Here is a 23,590-nt window from a genome sequence, read left to right as displayed (position 1 = left end):
TATTTTGACGTGTAATCTACCCTGTATTTACATGGTAACTTCCAAACACTCTTAGCGGTTCTGGTTACATACTGGACACTAGAGGCTGGACAGTTGTGAGCAAGTCCTCTGTTCCCTCTTTTACCCTTTCCTCAGTCATAAAGCTGAGACATGGCGGATTTCAAAAAGGAAGAGAATGAAGCAATGCAAGGGGGGAGGGGGTGGGCGGGGAGAGCTAATCTCCTTTGTCAGTTTGACTGGATTTGAAGTTGATTAGGAGATACACCTCCTAGGCTCGGCAAAAAGGGTGTCTCTGGAGAGGTTTCATTCGGAGAGAAGACAGTCTTTGAATGTGGGTGGCACCATCCCCTTGACTGAGGGCCTGGACTGAGGAAGAGGGGAAAGCAGACACCAGATGAGCTACAGCCTTTTCCACTGTGCTGGACTCCATCCACGAGCCCAAAGAAGCCCTTCCTCTCTCACTCACCTCTAGGCATTTGGTCCTAGTAACGAGGTAGGCTAATTCAGCATGATTGGTGACCAGCCTGGAGTATGCAGATTTCCGTCCAAATGTCCCTCTCAGAAGGGTGCTTCCAGAACATTCTATCTTGACCTAATCCTCCTTTCACTTTTAGGAATCTAAGGACTTTTTTTTTTTCTTTTTTTTTAGGAATCTAAGGACAGCTTTACTAGAAACAGCACAAACGCCTCTGTGTTTCGTCGATGTGTTTTGCTTTTTTCCTAGCATTTCTGAAATTCAACAGGAACTTTTGCTTTTCTATTGCCCCATTTGAGAATTTCCATTTGTGACCTTTGTCCTATGGCTGACTCCCATTCGTGTTCAGGGTCCGTCTGAATTACTTTTCTGAGGTCTGGCCGATCCCTTTCTCTCTGTCTTCAGCTATCCTGATCCGCAGTAGCCAGAGCAGATACCCCACAAGCAAAACTTGTCAAGGATATGTCAAAAGTGGCCAGCGGCTGGAGCGATGCTCATCGGTTTAGAGCACTTGCTGTTCTTGTAGAGGACCTGGCTTCAGTTCCCAGGACCCACACAGTGGCTCACAGCCATCCCTCCCTCCAGTTCCAGGGAACTCAACATCCTTTTCTGGCCTCTGTTCACCAGTGTGCAAAGGCCTGTGTACCTGGTACACATATGGTGCACATACGTATGTGTAGGCAAAGCACTCATACACATAAAACAAAGTAAATCTAAAAAGCAGGTGGCTCTGAATATACGCTCTACAGTTAGGACTTTCCTCTGGCTTAGACATGGGCCTATCAGCTTGTCTGATCCCTTTGCTTCCTCCCTGTTGTGTTCAGGAGATTACCTGGAGATACTGAGGGCTGCTCTCATACCTCCAGGGCTAGCTCTCCCATGATACCCAGGTAAGGGATAAGGCAATTCTGAATGGCCCTCAGACATCAACATCCCCCCTCACGCCCAGGCAGCAGCCCAGACCAGGGATGACCACCTGGCCTTCAGCAGTAACCCCTGCTGTTGCAAGGCCACAGAGACAGGTGTGGTTCCCGGTGGCAGCATAGGCCATGACCCCATGTGGTCATTGTACCACGTGGTATCCCCAGTTACTCGCACCAGCCTCCCTCCCCAAACCTGATGGCCTAAAACTCACCCCAGTGGTGGATAGCCCCTCACTGACCTTTCTCCCACGCAGAGTTTTGCTGAATTAAAGTTTGTAAGTAAACTGTTTTTTTCTTTAAACAAACAAACAGAAACAGAGCTGGCTGGTTCTTGAGATAAACCATGGGCCCAGCAAAATGGCTCAGTATTGTGGTAACAGCACTTACTACTGTGCCTGATAACCAAGGCTGTTCGTTCCTCACTACCCTCAGCCTGAGTCTCCAGTTCTTCACCTTGCCCACATCTTTCTGTTTCTGTTTCCCTTCCGTCTCTCCACCACTTACTTGCTCCTCTTACTGGCGCCCAGGATCTCTGAGTGTCTGGGATTGTCTCAGGAGTGGTCCCTGGGGTGCGATGCCCTGTGTGTGCCTTATGGCACCAGGCAGGGGTCATCTCAGGCATGAGGCCCTCCTCAGACTGGCTCAGTGCTGGACTAGTGGTCGTCTTTGGCTAGCTCTCTGTTGGGGCTCCATGGTACCAGTCTGGTGGTCATCTCGGGAGCACTTCTTGCCTAGCTTGCCCGAGTGGGTCCTTGAAAGGGTCATCTGTCTCCAACTCACGCCCGATCTGGGCCAGCAGGTCCCAGGCAGGGTTCTTCTAGTCTCCAGGCCTGCCTGGCACTGGACTGGTGGTCATCTCAGGCCTGCTCTTCTCAGGGATGTTAGGCTACTAATCATTCACATGTTCATAGGTTAGAACACAGCATAGACATAGCCTCTCTCCTCTCTGCCACCTACTGACACACATGTGACACAGCAGCCACCTGCTCCTCTAAGGGCAAGGGCAAATAGTTCATTTTTTTTTTTTTTTTAATGGAAAAAATAGTTTTAGGGACTGAGGATGTAGCACAGTTGGTAGAATTCTTGACTGATGTTAGTGAAACTTGAATTGGATCCCCAGCACTTCGTAAGTCACTGGAAGCACCTAGCCCCAGCACTGCATAAGCCACTGGAAGCACCTAGCCCCAGCACTGTGTAAGCCACTGGAAGCACCTAGCCCCAGCACTGCGTAAGCCACTGGAAGCACCTAGCCCCAGCACTGCATAAGCCACTGGAAGCACCTAGCCCCAGCACTGCATAAGCCACTGGAAGCACCTAGCCCCAGCACTGCATAAGCCACTGGAAGCACCTAGCCCCAGCACTGCATAAGCCACTGGAAGCACCTAGCCCCAGCACTGCATAAGCCACTGGAAGCACCTAGCCCCAGCACTGTATAAGCCACTGGAAGCACCTAGCCCCAGCACTGCATAAGCCACTGGAAGCACCTAGCCCCAGCACTGCATAAGCCACTGGAAGCACCTAGCCCCAGCACTGCATAAGCCACTGGAAGCACTCACCTATAACACCAGCGCTTGGGAGGTGAAAGCAAGACTGCAAAAACAGAAGAGGAGCACTGAACTTTGATTTTTATTAATATTCTGTCTGTGTAGATCAGAGACAAACTCCTGTGTCATTCTTAAAGTATTGTGCACTTTTTTCTTTGGACACAGGATCTCTTATTGGTCTGGGATATGCCAAATAGGCTAAACTGGTTGGTCCTCCTGTCTCTGCCTCACCAACACTGGGATTAGAAGTATACCCTACCAGGGCTTGGCTTTTTGTCTGTGGGTTCTGGGGCTCAGTCTCGGGTCCTGATGACTATAAGGTAAGCATTTTACTCAATGAACCATCTCCTCAGCATTTAAGTAAGTTATTTGTTTATTTATTATTTATTTATTTATCTGATAGGCTCTTACAAGGTAGCGCATGCAATGATTACAGAAACCCCACCACTCCTGGCTAACAGAGAAAGATTTGCTGTAGAAGTCTATGTTGACCACCTGGCATCACACCATGATCCCAGGGCTGTCGTGTGGGGCCTTCATGGTCCCTTAGGGTGTCCACAGCATGGTGCTTCTCTCCTGATCAATGCAGGACCCAGTCTTGCTGTCGGTATATTCACAGCTCTGCGTCTGTCTATGACTCTAACTATAACCTCTAAAGAGCTATTCTGAAGCCTTCGGGGACAAAGCCTGGCATTCTGGTCTGACCAGGGATAACAGGGCAAGAGGAGGGAGGCGATCACTCAGCAGGAGAGCCATGACTTCATCCGATTCCTTCACTGTACAAATATCTATCAAGTGCCAACTCCAGGCCTGGCCCTGAGCCAGGTGCTACATGATACTCACACATTGTGTCGGTCAGCAAGCCATGCAGTTGTATAGAACACTGAGGACATTGTCTGGCTGCGTACAGCATCAGGAAAGACCAGAGAAACTAATGGCCATGCCCAGAGGACCACTTCCAATCTTACAAAACAAATGCTTGTTTAAAACATAAAAGCAAAACCAAAAACCAGATTCCATTGTGTCATAATTATAGAACAAGCATCATTCAGTGTCTGCCAAGGGGAAAGAGGCTTTGAGAACCCACAAATGCCTTTCCACAGTGAAGTATCAGTGCCCACAGAAGGGGCAGAGAAGTGGGCTCAGTTAGTGGATGATGTAATTCTCGGAGTCAGACATGCCTGAGCCGAATCTCACCTGAGTAGGTACCAACAGGGACTGTGACTCTCCACCTCTCTTCATTCCTCATTTATATAAAAATAAAAACATTTATCAGAGCCAACAAGACATCCTAAATTATAATGTGCCAGACACGATGAAGGAGTCAGGATGAATAACACTAAGGATGTCTTGAGAAGCTCTATGAAATTATTTTATCTTTAAGGTATAGTTAACATATATATACATGGAGTTTAGTTGAAGCCACACTACTTACTTGAGGTGATAATATTTATTCCCTTCCTACTTGAAAAAAAAAAGTCACAGAGTATCTAATGAAAACCCAAGCATGGGACACTTTTTTTTTTTTGGTCAGAAGAGTCCAAGAGACTCACAAAACAATATAGGTTACTGCCATTGTCCTTGGTGCCTTCCCTAAAAAGACCCCACTGCTGAAAAAGCCACATACGGCAGACAAAGAACTTAAAGATGGAGTCTAAATGGGGTTGAAACTGTCCTGACTGACCCGGGACCCTTTCCTGAAGCCTAGCTTCCATAGCATTGGCTAGAGCCATGCGTGCTGCCAAGGGAGAGAAGCATCCAATAGTCCTATCCAGTCGTAAAACACAAACCACAACCATGACCATATGACCAACAAGATCAAAGCTTCCTCAGAGCTGAGGGCAGAGGACTGGGGCCTAGGCAATCCCAACCCCTGCTCTCCCTTTGTACTGGCCTCTCTCACCAGTTTCCCCCTCAGTTCTCTCTGCCTGCTTCCCATTTCTCCCCTCGCAGCACCTGTGTCCAGCTACCCAGCCCTTTAGAACTCCTTCCTCCATTATTTTGTGTGTGTGTACGTGTGTGTGTGTTACTGAGGGTTGTATCTAGGAACTCATACCTATTCTTAAACGTTTAGGTCAACATTTAAACCCATAGCATGGACCAGGTCTGGTGGCACATACCTTTGATCCCAGCACTTTGGAGGCAGAGGCCAGAGGATCTCTGGGGCTATGAAGAGAAACCGGTCTACAAAAGTAAATAAATATTTTTTATGTAGCATGCTTAATTTTTTAAAGTTTTTTTTTTTAATCTTCAAATTGGCAGGCATTTAGTAAGCAAAAAATGTATTTATTAGCTGGTTAAAGGCAAGAAAACAATTCTTCAGAAATGGTATTTAGCACCACCTGCTGAATAATTTGGATATGTTTGCCTGTGTATAAACTGATTTTGAGGAACTACTGTCAAGATTATTTTCACCTGAATTCAGGTTCAGGCTAGCCTGCGGTAGGAGAACTTTGCCCTGGGTAACTTCCTTTCATTATGAGTACACAGGCCTTCGGATGTTTCAGGTGGAGGTGATCTCAGCCAAGTCTCTGTGGCTTCCCCCACTGCAGTCTCAATCGCATTATCAACTTCAGATGTTTTATGCAGGCTGCACACCAGGCCCTGTTTGTATTACCTTCACATCTGCCTAGCAAGTAAACAAAACTTCCCATCCCCAGGACTCTGAGGACAATCTTTCAGACAATGCCTGCTCCTAAGCCTCTTTACTTCACCAGGAGGGTGACCCTCGGCAAGCTGGTTAATCTCTATGACTCTCATCTTTATCCCAGGAGGAAGTTAGAGTAATGTGCTTCCTAGAAACTTGGGTGGTACAGCAATAAACAAAGCCCAGAACCCTACAAATACTCCCGACCCTCCCACGTTATTGCTACCAAAATAGCCCAGGCTTGCCCTCTGATGTTTCCATGTTCCCCCACCACAGCTCCAGCCTGACCTTGAAGCAGTCACATTACACTTGCTTATAGCAGGATGCACTTTATGCCTGGCGTCCTGAGGCCACACTGGTTCATTTCTCTGGTATCACGGATTTTCTTGGCTGTTGTTGTTTTCGAGATGGGTCTCACTATGTCATTCTGGCTGGTCTACAACTCTCTATATAGAACAAGTTGTCCTTAAACTTACTGAGATCCGCCTGCCTCTGCTCAGGAGTGCTGAGACCAAAGACATGCTCCCCCACACCCAGGAGATATATTTTTTTTTTCTTAAGGTGTTATCATGTTATGTATTTATTTTTAGTGTGCTTCCCTTTTAAAGAAAACACTAGGAAAACACAGAAAAGCAGGGGCAGAGCTTCAAGTCTCCCATAGTCCACTGCCCCAAATGACCTAGAATTAGTTGCCTTCTACAGAACTAGAGCAGTGGTAGGCCCATACGATGTCACTTCCTAGACTAGCTGGCAGACTGGGGTGGCCATATGACTATAAGACAGTATACCCAGAAGCCAAGTCCCCCATTTCTGGAGCCAGCCTCTGAAGCTCCAGGCTGTTCTGCCCTTTGGGCTGGCTGGATGCAGACAATGTCCTGCTTCTACAGATGGAAATGAACTGTGGGGTCCTCCAGAGCCATACAGAGCAGGGAAGGTGCTCCTCCTACCTCACCCACCCAGAACTGCTGGCTTTCTTGTTTTTTGTTTGTTTTTTGAGACAGAGATTTTCTGTGTAGCCCTGGCTGTCCTTGAATTCACTCAGTAGGCCTGGCTGGACTCAAACTCACAGACATCCTCCTTCCTCTGCATCGCAAATGCTGGGATTAAAGGTATGTGCCACTATGCCTGGCCCAGATAATTTTTTAAATCTGATTTTTAAAAAGACCTATATATTATATGAATGTTTTGCTTGCATGCAGGTGCATTGTATACACATGGTGTATAGTACTCTAAGGCCAGAGGAAAGCATCTGATCCCTTGGGATTAGAGTTCAGAACAGTTGTGAGCAAGTGTTCTTAACTGCTGAGCCATCTTTCCAGACCATGGTTAACTTTTAATTTTCTGAAGGGCTGGGCCCCAACTGTGATCACATAGTAGCTGACCCTCACAGGCACCACAGCTGGGGGCCATTCAACAGTTTGCTGTGCACCTCAGGAAAACAAGGTCTCACATGTACCCTTGTTCACGCCTCACGTATGTGCTCCTCGTTACAGATTCTTCACTTTAACTCAAAAGCGGCAACCATTCCATAAGAGGTGGACAAGCCACAATTCACTATTTTTGTCTGGTGCTGCCATTCACTGTCTCTAGTTTTAGTGTGTGTAAAAACCCCGGCTCTGTATTTTGAGAGATCTTTGAAGACATCAAGGGAGCTCGCATTATCAACGGTCCTAACCATTGCTGGACTGAGTAAATGGTGTCACCATGAATGACACTCTCATTTCATCACCGAGAGCTGACGAGACACACACACGAGTGTGCACACACACACAAACACACACACTCAGGAGTGCACATGTAGGTTAACCTGGCTTAAATACTTCCCTGTTTTATCTGCTGTATCACAACTGAGTCTGTACTGTTTTCTGACTTTGAGCTACACCTCTCTTAAGGAATTCCATGTCCTGCCATCTCCTGTGCCCACAGATCTACAGATTTTCATGAAGCAGCACTAACACATAATCCCAGGAAACAAGCTCCAAATGTCAGAAAGCAATTTATTTAAAAAACAAATATTAAGGCACAAAAATACAAAATTTCAAACAAAAGTTCTTGAAATCACTGTGTTCTATACCCAAAGAAATTTCTCCCAAATTATAATTTAAGTTTTTAAAATAGACAATCTATGTTTAACCTTTAAACTTTCTCCCCATAGAAATGAATGTTTTCCTAATTCTAAAGAAGCGTCTTAATACAGTATTGCGTTCCTGTCCTATAGCATACACTTCCTTAAAAATCTAGTTTTTGTCACTTATATACAGTTTCATGTTCAGACTCTTACATGAGCTCCTTTCTGATGTAAGGCTTGCTGCTGTGCATTGCTATTGCTTACTGCATGTTGTCAATCATACGGAGACACAAATATCAGAACGAGACAAAATGCAGCATCTCCAGTCACAGACAGCCAGGGCAACAGCCCCCAACCTTCACGAGGGTATAAAGTCGACCCCGTATGTACACTTCACGTTATTCTTGACATGATCGTAGCAGTAGTATAAGCATGATGTACCATGACATGGGTGACACTCTCCACAGGAAAAAAAAAAAAAAAAACAGGAAATACATGGGAGTGTCCTATTGTCTCCCAAGTTTATAACTTCCATCTCCTGAAATATAGTAACTACCCTGAGGGCAGATTTTTAAATATTAACCTAATTCAAATCATGAAAAAAATACCTCAAACAAACTTCATAAGCCCCCAAAATCTAACAAGAACTGTATTACCAGAAGTCTTGAACACACTGTAGCCTTATCCTTAGAGCACTCAATTAAGATAGGCCCCATCCAACAGCATCCTGAACAGAAACTGACCTGAGTGCATGGAAAGTCCCCCAATGTTGTCTGCAGACTTGAGGCAGCCAGGGAAGGAGGCTGAGGAGCTGTGTGGTGGTCCAGGGTGGAGCTCCCAGTCCCTGTGATCTATAGTGACAGCATAGGGACACATGCTGGGGCTAAGAAGGGCCCCAGGAAATAGTCACCTTAGGGCACTGGACATTAGCACCTGGCAGTTATCACTAAATGCAACAGACACCACACACATGCTTGCAAAAACACTTCTAAGGGGGTTTAGATGGAAGTCCACTTTCTCTGGATGGAAAGAAAGAGCTCATTTCAGCCTGGAGCTGTGCCCGAGGCAGCATTCTTTGTCTTTCCTGGTTCTTAGAAATACCACTGAGGTGGTGTCAGAAGCCTGTCCCAGCTATCAGCTCCAGACTCACACCCTGCTGGCTGCAGTGTGTAGCTCCTGCTGGCTATCAGCAGAAATACTCAGGTGCAGGCATGTGGGCTGAGGGTCATCTGCTTCCTGCTGTGAGGACAGGGTATTAAGATCAAATGTGAAGTGGGCCATGGTGGTGCACTATAATCTTAGCAAGAGGTTCACAAGTCCAACTTCAGCCTGAGCTATGCAGTGACACCCTGCAATGCTCCTTCCCCACAACACACCCCCAGTTTTCAAAGAACTGGGTTAGAAGGTGGACTATGACAAACCTAAAATGAACACACAACTATAGAAATATCTCTACCAACCCTTTTGAAACGAGCACGCAGGAAATAAACTCAGAAAGTAGGCATTTCAAAGAAAAAGGTTTGTTTTGTGGTGCCACAGTGAAAATCATCACAGGCTATGGATAGTGCTCTTCCTCGTCATTTTCATGTTTTCCCAATTATCCCAAGGTATTCGACCCCACAGGCCAGAAGTCCTCCAGAGAGAAGGCATGCAAACCCTGCCTGTCATCACCACATTCCATGTCCAACAGCCTGGTATCTTTGGTCACGAAAGTGGCAAAACGTTCACATTTTCATCACTCTACATTCAAGTGCCTTTCAAGTCTAGAACATTCTATGTTTCAAAAATATTAGAATAGAAACTTTTAATCATAGTTTATAAACATAATTTAACAACAAGGTGTAATATGGTTGAGAGCTGGTTAATTACATGTTGATGCGTGGTATAGTTAGATGTTTGTGTAACCAACTGGTACTTCACAAGTCTTTATAGGGCTCACAGGAAACAGTGCACCCCGGGCTGGGATAAAGTGCTGTAGGGAGTCACATGGCCAGGATCACAGCAGAAGTAGCAGCAGCACGTGTACCTGTGGCCTGCAAGTCTTTGGACATATCCTGAAGATGTCTCTCTTTGTGCACACGTGTTCCCGAGCTCAGACTCTTGTGACGTGGAGTGCATGGTGGTACTTACAAACAAGAGCTTTGTGTACACCAACAAAAGGAGCAAGATTAAATATATGAACATGCTTGCGTTCCAATATTGTCACTTCAGTGTAAAAAATCGAATAAAATTATCACTACAAAAGATGAACACCACCGTGTTAGCGTTCAGGAGAATCATGTTATCTCGAAGGCAAAGGGAAGGAATGTTCAGAGATTCTTCTCTTTTCTCTTTTGGTTTCTGTTTGTTGAGGCAGGATCTCACTATGTAGCTCTCTCTGGCTGTCCAGAACTATGTAGACCAGGCTTGGCCTTGAATTTATGGAGATTTGATGGCTAGAAGTGTGCCAGCACACCAGCTACAGTGTTTTGTCCAGAGAAAACTGAGATAAACAACCTGGCATGCATGTGGCTGCCCCTAACAGGCATCTGAACACGTCTTTAACACTTCTTAAATTGTTTCCAAATCAGGCAACTTAATGGCAACGAAACTGACTTTATGAGTCAGTTTTAAAGATGGCTTTCTGAGGGTGGCAGACCCTCCCACACCTGAATTCTTCATCTGTACATAGATCTCCAAGACAACGAAGTGAAACAGGTATCATAGCGAAGCTGTCAGTTTTGACGAGAGCCAGGCTTTCCCATCACCTGACAGCTCCCACGCACACTGGACCCACTGGGGCCCAATCACATTATCTTTTCTGAAGAGAACATTTTTTCAGCTATTTCAGATCTGGTCATAATTTCCTGGCAAAAAAAGAGATAGGTGTCAAATGCTGGTGCTAGATCTAGAACCTATAAAAATGTTCTAATCTAACAAGTCACTATTTTATTTAATCTTTTTAATAGACCTAACTTTAAGAAGTATCAGATAAATACCATGCCCCTCCTGCTTCCCAAGCCCCACTCTCTAATACAGAAGGTCAATTATCAGCAGAGGCTGGAAAGGTCCGATTCCTTTTCCTTCTACCTAGAAGATGAGTTTAGGTTCTCTGTAGCTTAGACAGAACTATAGCTAACAGAGACCTCATGTCTCATGTTACTGAATCCATAGTTATTTAGTATATCAAACACAGTGCACCACTAAACAGCCTTCTAGCACATTCCTGAAGGTTGTAGATCCTCCCTGCCACCCTGCTACAAAGGAACAACACTACTTCAGAACCATCGCCCTCCCAGCTCTTCTCATCGTCTACAGCCAACGATGTGCACGGACCACTAACAAGTGCTTCTGCTCTGTACGAGCCAACGCTTTGTCGTTTTTCTTTTAGTCCATATATTGCAGATGTGCCCTGCCTTGGGCTATCCGAAAATGTCTAGATATAAATAATAAACTAATAAACTTTTCATCCCAAAACCTATATTTAAATTTCATGTTTAGTAAGTAAAGCTGGAAAGAAACTATTCCAATAAATTATCTACACATTTTCAAAAACTAAACAATGAACACATAAGCCCTTTAAAAAGCCTTTCAAAGAAAAATCTCATGAAACGCCTCTTCCCTTCATTTACACCAAGCAGCTTTTATCCTGCCTCTTTGCCTGCAGTGAAACTTAGCCCACAACCTCCACACTTCAAACTGGCTCTCTCTCCTTCTAAGTGCTCAGTTGGTAATTTCTTCAAAAAAGCCATTTTTAGAATTAGCTTCTGAAATACACGGTGAAAATGCAAACAGCTCTAGGGAAATAAGCAACAGAATGTTTACCTCATCTGAGTCCACTAACACTGGGAGAGCTCTGAAACAAAAGACAAGGACAGTGTCACTCAAACAAGGCCCAAGACTCAATGCAAACCAAATGGGACAATGGTTAAGGGAGCACCCAGGCTCACTAGTGTGAGGTCTCTGGAAGGGAGCACCCAGGCTCACTAGTGTGAGATCTCTGGAAGGGAGCACCCAGGCTCACTAGTGTGAGGTCTCTGGAAGGGAGCACCCAGGCTCACTAGTGTGAGGTCTCTGGAAGCTTCAATCAGAGCTGTGGGGCAGCAGGGCATCTGGGAAGGGCAGGGTCTGGGGAACTGATGGTGCTCCACCTTCCAATTCCATAAGTGGACTTATTTAAAAACCTCATTGACATCTACCTAGGATGTGTGTTTTCCAGAAGGTATATTCCTTTACAAATGTTAAGTCTAAAGATAAGAGAATTACTTGAGGAATCTGAACTTAAATAAAAACATGCAGTACAAGTGCAGGTCTATCACACATGGGACAGCCAGCAGACTACACACACCCCCCACCCACTTACTTCTTAACCCTTTGCTACTGTTTGACTTCTAACCACTGGCTGGGTATCTGAGTGATGATCTACTATGTAACCAGAAAACTCACATTTCATGCTTTTATGCAAATGAGGAGAGATGAGTACCTTGTTGTCAAAGATAAAGTGTTTATTACGGAGAACAACCGTTTAAAGATGTGTTTGATTTTGTATGTGTGAGCAGCTGTGTGTGCCTGGACCACAGGTGTGGAAGTCAGAGGGTTATATGCAAGTGTCTTTACCTGCTATGGCAGACACAAACACACCTAAATGTCCCAACATTTAGGGACGAAATATAAAGAATCTTGAAGCTAAGGGAAAAATAAAGCAAATACATTTAAAAAAAAAAAAAAAAACTACCACATAAAATAAAACCCACATGACACATAGAGATGGGAATAAAAAATGTAGACTCCTTCTGAAGCCTTCAAAGCCCAGGCTAGTGAGACAGCCTGGTGGTTAAGTATGCCACCAACATGGTGACTTCAAATGGCTGTACAAGGGAAAGGCAGAGAAAGGGGTCAGGGCTGTGTTCAGCTCTATAAGCAGTAGTGACCAGGGTCCTACATACATACATTCATATACACATATACATAAACATATACACACACATGCAAACCCATGCACACACACTTGCACATGTGCACTCATACACTCAAATATGCACATACACACACGTACACACACACACATACACACACACACACACACACACACACACACAGGGCCTGAAATACACTGAATGAAATCCCCTTAAGCTAGAGCCTGAGGTCCAGACTTGAACAGCGGATACTTACACATCTGTGAACGAAGAGGGAATATTTTCTTCCACCCACTTCAAATCTTCATCCTGTAGAAATAAATATTTATATTTAGTTTTTGCTAAATCTTAGCTGAGAACATACTTTCTGGCAGCATGTCTATAAGTTTACAATCTTACATCAGATGCATGGAGTCTGTTGTTGTTCTATCTGGAACCTGGCATAGGTACCATATACCAAGTGCCATGTTCCATAAATAGACAGAAAACTACTGATTTTTCTGTTTCTTGGTTTAGCTAAGAACATAACTATTCTTTGTGTGTGTGTGTGTGTGTGTGTGTGTGTGTGTGTGTATGTGTGTATCCCAAGAAGTCAAAATAAAAATGTAGAATTGATTTGTAAGATGGAAAATAGCAAAGGTTTATTTTGATTTTCTTGCTTCTACCCCTCATTATGGCAATTGTAAAAATGTTTGAGTCTGTGCTTTTTTTCAACAGAAAACTGTAATGGGCAATGCTCTACCACAGCAAGGAAATGAATGGAGCGTTATGCTTGTGTTCATATTCCCAAAGGAGGCAAGAAAGGCCATCCGGCCAGGCACAGGTGGAGTCTCTGACCACAGCACTCAGGAGGCAGAGGCAGGTGGATCTCTGGGCGTTTGAGCCCAGAAGCCCTGTCTTAAAAAAAAAACAAAACTAACAAACAAGCAAACAACCCCATCCCCACCCCATCCCCAAAAGCCAATCAGCTGGGGTACCTAGGTGTTTTTCTTTTTTAATAAAACTTTACTTCTATTATTACACTTAGAAAGGAGAAATTACAGTGTAAAATAAATCCAATTTTTCTTTCCTGTGTACCTGGCTACCTGGGTTGGTCTAGTTGCAGCACTAAGCACTTTGCTGACTAAGACAAGGCAATGGAGCCCATTTCTGTGAGTGGTTCTCAGGTAGAAATTAGTAATAAAAAATAAGACCTCTAATTTCTGAACAAAAGTCAACACTTAGCTTAGATGAATGGGTAAAAATTCTCTGATGTGTTTGTGACTATTAAACTTAAATATATATATATATATATATATATATATATCACCAAAAGGACAATACCTAATGAGACAACAAGTCTTCCTCTTTGAAAACACTTGGGGCCAGAAGTGTTTGAGATTTCACATTTGATATAGAGCACAGAAATAGGATCCAAGTTGAAACATAAAATTCACTTATAATTCAGACACTATATGAGCGGCTGAGGGTAAATTACAGTATTTGTGAGAATGTAGTAAATGGAAAAGGTTTCACAGCACTTTTCCCACTTGCGTTACGCTGATGTGGGGACTTTGATCAGATTAGGGCGCTCTACCTTCAGCTCTAATACCAGGTTGGAAAAAAAACAAAAACAAAAATCCCTAGAGGTTTTAAATTACCAAGAAACCACTCAAAGAATACATTTTACAGATTGCCAAAAATAAAATAAAGAATTTGTCAAATCCAACGGAGAACAGTATTGTCATACAGCATCTGCCCTGTGGCCTTCCCCACACACGACCTTTTTTACACATGTCCTTTCTTCTAAGGCAGCAGAGACAACAGTGTATACACTTCACTCTTAGCCACCATCACCATCACATCTATGAACAGCCAGCACCTAGAAGGTATTTGAAGGCTCATCTGAGGCAGGTGTGGCAGTGCAGCCTTTAATCCCAGCATTCAGGAGGCAGAGCAGGCAGATCGAAGCAAGTCTGATCTGCACAGTGAGCTCTGGGTTCATCCAAATGGTGGCTCACAACCAGGCATAACTGGTTCTGGAGGCTCCGGACTCTCCGTCCAGAGGGCACCAGGCACAAACATGTTACACATACATACATGCAAACAAAATATTTACATACATAAAAATATATAAAATAGTCTATAAAATTCATCCCTGCCCTACACTTTACATTTTATTCCTGCTTCCACGGCTTTAAAAGGCCTGTTGCTTTGGTAAGTGAATGGGACATATAAAGTCCTTTTTCCAGCAGGCTACGGTCTGTATGTACCTAAGGCGGCTTCAAAAGAAATGACTTGGATATGCTTAAAAGTCCCCATCGACTTTTGCCAAGCCAAAGCCTCAGTCTGGATGAGCCTGGTAGAGCCCTGGCTAGCCACGGACTCAGACACAGCAGCTCTGGAGAAGCTGAGGCTGCCGGCCAAGCACAGCCAGACGGATGAGAGCAGACAACGCAGCACAGCCGCTGGGGCCTGAACTTGCACAGCTGTGTGGAAACAGCCGATTTAATAACACCTTAGAAAAAACTCCCTGAATGATCTGTGACTCTGGCAGATACAGATGCTCAAGTCTAGAAAAAGACTCCACTAAATGCAGATACTCACAAAATTATCAGAAGTAGGTTTAGCTGTTCCATTTGAAACTGTTTTTGAGGCTCTTAGTTTTATTCCTTCAGCTACAATGAGAAGCATCAGAGGTATATAAAAGATTAGAAAATTATAATTTCACACTTAATACCCTAATAAGAAAAAGATTATCTTTTAAAGCAAGTTAGGAGTAGACACTTTAGCCAGGGAGGAGCTTAATATGCCATTTTAGGAATTAGAATGAAACAAAGGAAAAGCTAATAGACTTCTGAATTGATATTCAACAACTGAACACTATATGGGCACAGTGGTATTTCAACCTACATACATACACAGTGTGTCAGTGCACAGCAGGGTCACTTCAAAATGACAATTTCTTTGCACTGGGGATGAGGCTATTACCTTGAACACACAATGAATCACTAACTAGAGTCACCCTGTTATATAACCCACTAGGCCTTGTCCTCTTGCCTAACTAGAATTCTGTCCCTTTTAAGCAATGGTTGTCTATTACTGTCCCTGCTTTTTTCCCTTGCCTCAACCTCTTTTATCTCTGCACCCGAGGTCTAGAATTTTGCCTTCTATATCTGTAATAACATGTGGCAGCTGCCTTTCTGTCCCTGACCTGAGCAGCATCCTCCTGGCTCATGTTCTGGTAACTGTGTATCACAAGCAGGCTTTCACCTCGCTGCTCTGAAATGCACCTGTGGAGGAGCTCAAGCACACACACGTTCCCCAGTTCAATTTACTTTAACGTTTATGGGTTTAAAAATGTGTAAAATTTACTGTATTCCAAAAATAAGACTTCTTTGGGGGCTTGGGATCAGTGGTAGAGCATTTGCCTAGAATGTGTGAACCCCTAGGTTCACCACTACCACCCCAATGCACATGCATGCACGCACATCTTGGAAATTTTTGAACAGACAATGAATTACTATTACTCTTTCAGGAACTGGCTGGCTAGTCAGTCCCACAGACCTGCCCGTTACACTGTCATATGTGACCCTGCATCTCAAGCAAAGATTCTTTCTGTTAAAATATGTACAATAGTCATTAAACACACACACACACACACACACACACACACACACACACAAACCCCACACGTCACGCACTTAAGTTTTCAGATGTTACCATGAATTCCTCGACTTCGTCATCAGAGTCGTCTATCAAGGGCATGAAGGCATACCTAAATAAAAACAAAGGAGCCTTTAACCTTACCACCGCCAGTCATTGCATATAAAAAACTGCACTGTCCAAGTTTCTTTTGCACTAAGATAACTAATCCCCTGCCCACCATATTTTACAGTTTTCCCTAATGAAAGAGGGTGCTAATTTGATTAGTAATATTAAAGGTGATTAAGATCAAATATCTTCTCAGAAACACTGTTGATGACAGAATTTATTTTGACATATTGTCCAGTATAGCAAGGAAGAAATGTAAAGGTTTATTTATGTGCATGGGTGTGTCACCTGCATAAGCACATTGCATGCCTGGTGTCTACAGAGGCCAGAAAAGGGCAACAGATGCTCTGGAGCCAGAGTTACAGGAGGTTGAGTCACTACATGGGCAGTGAGAGCTAAACCCAGGTCTTCTACAAGAGGTTAAACAGTCAGTGGCCTTAACCACTGAGCTATTTCTCCAGCCCTCAAAAAGAAAATGTTAATAGGCAAACAAAAAACATTATGTTTAGAGGGCTGGTGTTTTATTTCATCATCACCAAACGAGTCTATATTTAAGTAAACACATCTTAGAATCCTCTAGAAATTTTTTATTTTAATTATTAAATACATCATATATAAAATATGTCACATGTGATACAATGTTGAGAAGACAATCTTTCCTAAGGTCTTTTGGGCCATATCTTTCAAAATAAAGGTCATTTTTGCCTCATAGCACACTAGAAAAGTACCTCCAAAAGCATCCAGAAAACACTGTTAATAATAGCAAAAATATAATAAAAAAGTCTAATATTTTTGGAATATATATGTACACACACACACACACATATCCATTCACATTACAAAATACTCAACAGCCTTTGGTTACTGTGATGCGTCAACCCATAGTGTAAGATAGAAGTATATATTTAAAAGAACAGTATATGTGACTACTTTTATCTTTATTATTTATTTTCTTAAAAAGTTCCTTTAAAGACAAGGTCTTACCATGTATCCTAGGCTGGCCTTGAACTTACACAGACTAACTTGCTTCTGCCCCTTGTGATTAAAGCTGTGCCCCAACATGCCAAGTCATTTAAAGTATTTTTATTAGATTTATTTGTGTGTGCATGTACATGCATGTGCTCACACAACTGTAGGTCAGAGGATAACTTTTAGGAGTTGTTTCTCTACTTCCAACATGTAGGTCCCAGTAATGAATTCAGATCTGCAGGCATGAAGGCAAGAGCCTTCACCAGCTGAGCTACCACACTGGCCTAATATGACCATTCGTTGAAGGCAGAAGGAAATACACTTCCTAGTATGCTCATTTCATTTCCCCTAGAGAATACATAAGAAACTTAATAGTTCTCTCCTTGGAGAAAAATGTGCAAGAGAAAGTGGGCTGACCACTGTACAGCTTTCTGAACTGAAATCATCTCTGCGGCATCAGATCAGGTCCTGCTGTCCCTGCCCAGCTTTCCTGAAGTACAAAATAGGCTGAATATCTGGAATCCCAAACTGTATACCATCTGAGCATCAGGCCAGTACTCTAGAAGTTTCTGACTCTGAGCATTCTAGAGCTCAGATTCAGATGCTTAGCCAGTAAAAATCTATGCAAATATTCTAAACTCTGAAGAAAAACTACTAAACCAAAAGCACTTCTAAGTGTGTGGTAAGAATACTGCACCTGCTATATTAATGAATAGCACACTGTCCTGACTTCTATGTACCATGACTTTTCCACACTCTCCCCAAGTGTACATTCTTTCCCAGCCTAGTCTTTCGGGTGCTAACTCTAATCTTAAAGCTATACAGTAAATTTCAGCTCTTCCCGGATCATCATCCACCTCCTGGACTGCTTAATGCCTCTCTCTCACTATCTTGTATCCACTATGCCTGTTGTCTCACTTGACTGACTATACAACTGCTTAAAAGCAAAGGACTCCCAACGGTCTCTCTCTGTGTTTTCTGTCAAGGTCTCTACAACCATGGAGGCCAGCAGTTCCCTGCTGTGAGGTGTTTGGAAAAGAATGAAACTTTGGTCAGCACTACTTTAGTAGGCTCTGGGTCAAAACTTTCAGAGTCTGACCTTAAGGTATTTATATGACACTCATCATAACAGAGCTCAGCAATGGCTACATCAAAACTCCTCTGCAAAGTAGTAAAGCATCTGTGGAAGATGCAAAGTCCATGAGACCTCTTTCATAAGGGTGTAAACAATGCTCAGGATTTGAGGGATTTAAAAGCTGGCTCCACAGATTAGCAAAAAGATCACCAGGATGTTGGAAGGCATCTACTCCAGCTTTCTGGGTAAATGAGTGTCAGTAATTTTCTTCCTTTGAAGAAAAAAAGTCTTGTGTTTAACAATTCTGGATTTTGTAATGCTTTCTGTGAGATGTGTGTCCTACAATTTTCAACACTACAGAAGATAGGCAACAAATACTTCCAAGTTGTATTTCCCCACGTGGGCTACCTCTGGTTATTTGCTGATGGCCTCCATAGGAACATTATCACAATAAGGATGAGGGAAAAGAGGAAGCTCCAAAATGCATCGTCAACCCACAGCTCCATCCAGTCCTAGAGTAAGAACAACCCAAACAAAGAGCATCAGCCTCCTGATTAATGTGCAAATGTCCATTCAGACCGTACAGAGGTAGTACTGAGACCTCTCCAGCTAGCAAGCCCTCCTTGTGAATAAACATGAAACAAGTCTAAGGAAACATGTTGTAAACATCGTTTCTAAAAAGCATACATATTGTTCTTCACAAAATTTTAGGACTAACAGAAAGATGTAGGGAGGAAATATCAAAACTAAGATTTAGTACTTTAAGCCTATAATATTAAAGAGAAGACAGAAAAAACACAAGGTTCAGCTTCTTTTCTTCAATTGTCTCTTACACTGCAGCAGCTTGAGAGAGACTTTCATGCACTTTGTGAGCAACCTTATGATCTCAAGAACCAGGTTCTGAGTGAAAACTGTGTTCTTCCAGCTAGAGTTAGCACCGGACATCTCCCCAAAGCCAATGCTGAGTGCAACACCAAAGCAACACACCAAACTTCGGAGTTTAGTCCCATTTAGGTACAAAGCCAGGCTTGGGGCATAGCTCAGTGAGGTAAAGCATGTGCTTAGCATGTGCAAAGGGCTGGGTACCACCTCTAGCACCAAAAGGTAAAAAGAAAGAAAAAGAGGTACAAAATTCTTTTCCAAAATATAGGAAAAGAAGTTCAGAGAAAAGGGATAAGAAATTTGAGAGGAATTTGTTCAAATAGTTGTGAGACAGGGTCAAACACAGCTCGAGTTTCTCTGAGCTTTAGACCCTCCTGCCTCCTCTGCCTCCTGAGGGTTGCAGTTAAAGGTTTGTACTACTGCCAGTTTATGTAACACTGAGGTTAAACCTAGGGTTTGTGCTCATGAGGTGAGCATCCTACCAACTGAGATCTACCCCCAGCTTCAGAGTTATTTAAAACAGACAAAAGTTTAGATAATTCTACAGAAAATAGATTTTAAAAATGCCCAATAAAATTATTTTACAAACTAAACTCATTGAAATTCCACAAAACAGTATAATTAAAAACTAACTATTTAAATAACTAATTTAACGCTTTATTTAATAATTTAACCACTTTAATTATCTAATCAATAATTTAATTAAATCTTAAAACACCTAAGTAAGTAAGTATAAAATCTTACAAGTACATAAGATTTTACTTACTGATTGGCATTTTGCAATCCTGAAGGTTTTTGTTGTCCACACCATGAACACTATAGAAGCTGAAAGACAGAGAAAGTTACCTATGAAAGAACATACACTCCTGAAACGAGTTATTTTTGAAAGAGGCAGAGATGGCTTACCCAGCACAGCAAAGATGAGCGTATTTGTAAAATGCCTATACAACGAAAATTTCACTGTGTTCTTTCTTAGCCTTAGAGTCTTCATAGTCTGTGCCAAACTTATAAAAATGTGAAAAACCAGTTAAGGAAAAACAGAAAATGGTGAAGTATAGTTAAAAGAAAACATAGCATGCTGGGATTAAGGTGTGCATCACCAGGCCTGGCAAGACTAGCTTCTAAAGTAACACAATCCAACTAATTAGGACCTACTGTGAGATCCTACAAAAATGCAAACATGTTATACCCCTTAAACATATCAAATGAAAAAACAAATCTGTTCTTGTTAAATCGTCCAAAAGTGTTCTGTAAAAGCTAAGAGATTAAAAATTCAGAAGCAAAATTGAAACTGCCTAACCCTTTACTTACCAGGACACTGTTTAGGTCAAGTTTGGCTCGCCCTACCACCACCCCCTGCAGAAGGGAAAGCAGTGACAAAAGCGCACAGGTTCCACAAGGTGGAGAGAGCCAGCCCAGCATGCTGCTGCAGTAGGAAAAAGGATATCCACCAGCACAAGCCCGAGTCAAGGAGAGAAAGAGGCAGGCTGGCCAGAAGAACAAGATCAGAGTCATTCGCCTGCAGCAAAACAGCAAAAACAATAACCAAGCAGGAAAAGGGGTGGGGGGGGAGGACATAAAAAAAGCTCTAAATCTGCACGTTAGATTCTTACAGGATTAACTGCTTCTGTGTTAGGTTCATTGAAATCAAAAACAGCAATGTCATTATCCAAAACCATCAATTTTGTATCTACCCCTGCTTGTATACTTCTGCTTGTCATCTGTAACCATTCCGGAAACCCGTTTCTCACTTTACAGTAATAAAAATGAACAGCAGCTGATAGCAAACTTTGCAAACAAGTTCAAAGGAAAGAAGTGCCATAGCAATACTTCCGGTCTCCACTCAATACCATCCAGAATCATTTAATTTCTGGATTTCTTCATAACCACTAGGCAAATTAAACCTTTCATCTTGTTTTCCTCACTTTCCCACCCCAATGGACTAGAAAGTAACAAAGTCCACGCTGTCCAAAGGAGACATTTCCATTACAGTTACTACCCAAGTGTTTCCCAGTAAGTCACTCTGTGGACATTTAAGAAGAAATCTTTGAAGTACTTATCTTTAAGTTTCCAAGAGAAAACAGCATATTTTGTTTGTGTGTTTTGAGATAGAGTCTCTATGTAGTCCTGGCTATCTTTGAATTATCTTTATAGAGATCTACCTGCCTCTGCCTCCCAAGTACTAGGATTTAGGTGTGTACTAACACACCTGGCTATAAATTTTTTTCAGGATGAAGTCTAAAGCTCAATTGCTTAATGCAAGGATCTATTCCCTGACTTCTCAAAAACTTTAAGCACAAACCACTTTGGAAAAGAGGCGGCCTGGGCGTCTTTCTAAATGCACAATGGCAGAGGACAGGCCATTAGGACAGAGGTACTGCTAAGGGAGGGATTGCCTCATCTCTACCTCAGCTCTGCTGTTCCAGCTCTAGAAGAGTCTATTCCCCATCTGTTCCCGTTGCCACAGGAAGACAAGTATCTCCGAGAAGCCACTGCAGAGGCTACACAGGACCCATCCACATCATTGTATCTTTCCCTATGGCCTCATCTGCCACGATTCCCCACATTTACACACACACACACACACACACACACACACACACACACACACAAAACTGAGCTGGGACATGTAAGTCTTTACTTTTCTGCCAGTTTTCCTCCTGCCTCTGTTCTCAGACCAGCACTCTAAAATGGCAATTTCTTCTGCTATGCTGCTTCAGTGAAGTTACATCTCTATCTGGTGTGGACTCTGTAAACACAGAGACAATATTCTTTCTGTGCATCACTGTGTGAGGTGTGCACTGAGGTGTACATACTTAATAAATTCACAAGAAAATAAAGACATCCCTTTCTGGGGAGTTATTAGTTTCTTACCTTTAACTAAACTCATATATTGAGAAAACAATAATGTACAATTAAATTTCATTCCACCATTATTATGAATAAAAAGTAGTCTGATTTTAATGATACCACTGTTTTGGAAGGACATGGTAAAGGATATGAACCACACAAAAATGGAGTCAATAACTGCTAAAACAATGTCAGTCAAAACAACAGCTAAATGTTTAGAGCCCTGAAAGATAAAAGTACGGAAAGCCTAAGTTATACACGTCTTACTGCAGTGTAAAAGTATCATCTGACACAGAAAAACAATTTTGCTTTTTATTACCTCCACCTTTGCACTGTTTTATGCCTTGATGGAATGTGTTTAGCACATAGAAATCATCTATTTTGGGAACAACAAATGTAATTTCTTACCAATTTATTTTATGTTAGAAATATAGCTGTGAATCATTAATCTGCTCTACACTCCAAGCAGGTGATTGTGAGGCTCTACACCTGCCCAGGAGCTCTTAATTTTGCTGCTCCATGACTAGCTCAATGGTTGAGCTCAATGGTTAAGCTTCCCCAAGGCGAGCACACACTCCCCTCTGGTATTCTTGGTTTAAAATCCAAAGGTCTTGGGTGGGGCACTTGCAGGGATCTTAGAGTAGATTAATGACTCACTGTCACAGAGAAACAGAGACAATACTTGCCATGCCCCAGTCTCACCCAGACCTGCCATTTCAACCTCCTTCCTCTTCACTCCAAACCTGGAGCTGGGACTATCAGGAAAACTAGTTCCTGAGCTCCCCTGAGAGGGAAGGGACACACTCATGCAAAAAGGCAGAGTGAAGGTGGGAGACCAAAGGAAGGGAGACAAACTATAATTTAGGCACTTGTTTCAAAATAGCCAGTATCTAACTGCTGAGTATGTAAAATTTAAAATGTATAATACTGTGTTTATATGTGGGGTAGTATTTTTCCTAGTCTTTTTAGAAAAGATTAATTTCCTCTGAATTATACATATATACATATATTGAGTATATAGGAAGGATTCATAATTATGCAAAGGAATAAATATGTTCAGAGAATAAAAGAACAGGTTTGAAACACACAATGCATATGCATCAAGACAACTGGAATAAGGCTTTTTAGTACTGTTGAAAATGTTCTCCTCTAAGAGCCAAACAAAATTATGTGATGTAAACTTACTGACAACACAGATTAACCGCTCTGTGCACAATGATCTGACCTTCCCACTGAATTCAAGTGTGCTTTGGATAAAATGTATTTGGATCAGACAAATACACTAGCTCCTTAAGCACTCGGCCCTCGATGAAATTCCAAAAAACCCACGCTTCTTTCATAGAGTTGTTGGCTTGTTTTGCCTTTCTTCCCCCTTCGGAGTTCTGAGAGATTAAAATACCAACACTTCCTCAGATGACAAAGTGCTGCTGCCCACGTGATCAGCCTTCCCTGAGCGTGACCTCCTCTGGTTCTTCAGCAGTGGGACTTGCTGACTCCCCAGACAGCAAG

General features: G+C 42.7%; 1 protein-coding gene across 2 annotated transcripts in view; it reads right to left on the bottom strand.

Moving 5' to 3' along the window:
* Positions 1 to 7,572: 7,572 nt before the first annotated feature.
* TMEM87B (transmembrane protein 87B) overlaps positions 7,573 to 23,590 on the bottom strand; it is a gene marked incomplete at its 5' end in the record, with an annotated part of 32,430 nt that continues 16,412 nt past the window's right edge. The window contains 9 exons of one of the 2 annotated variants that reach the window (XM_080931403.1): positions 7,573 to 10,503; positions 11,462 to 11,492; positions 12,809 to 12,861; positions 15,139 to 15,209; positions 16,236 to 16,309; positions 18,758 to 18,861; positions 19,998 to 20,056; positions 20,138 to 20,235; positions 22,219 to 22,304. In XM_080931403.1, the coding sequence (XP_080787529.1) occupies positions 10,444 to 10,503; positions 11,462 to 11,492; positions 12,809 to 12,861; positions 15,139 to 15,209; positions 16,236 to 16,309; positions 18,758 to 18,861; positions 19,998 to 20,056; positions 20,138 to 20,235; positions 22,219 to 22,304 (636 nt within the window). In that variant the 3' untranslated portion in view covers positions 7,573 to 10,443. Of the gene's footprint in view, positions 10,504 to 11,461; positions 11,493 to 12,808; positions 12,862 to 15,138; positions 15,210 to 16,235; positions 16,310 to 18,757; positions 18,862 to 19,997; positions 20,057 to 20,137; positions 20,247 to 20,678; positions 20,751 to 22,218; positions 22,305 to 23,590 lie in introns of both variants that reach the window. The other variant, XM_080931402.1, reaches the window with a different exon arrangement.

This window comes from Micromys minutus (assembly GCF_963924665.1).
Source record: "Micromys minutus genome assembly, chromosome: 17".
In the NCBI taxonomy this organism is placed as follows: domain Eukaryota; kingdom Metazoa; phylum Chordata; class Mammalia; order Rodentia; family Muridae; genus Micromys; species Micromys minutus.
The sequence above is the reverse complement of the archived record's forward strand: the minus strand, read 5'-3'. Positions and strand labels throughout refer to the sequence as shown.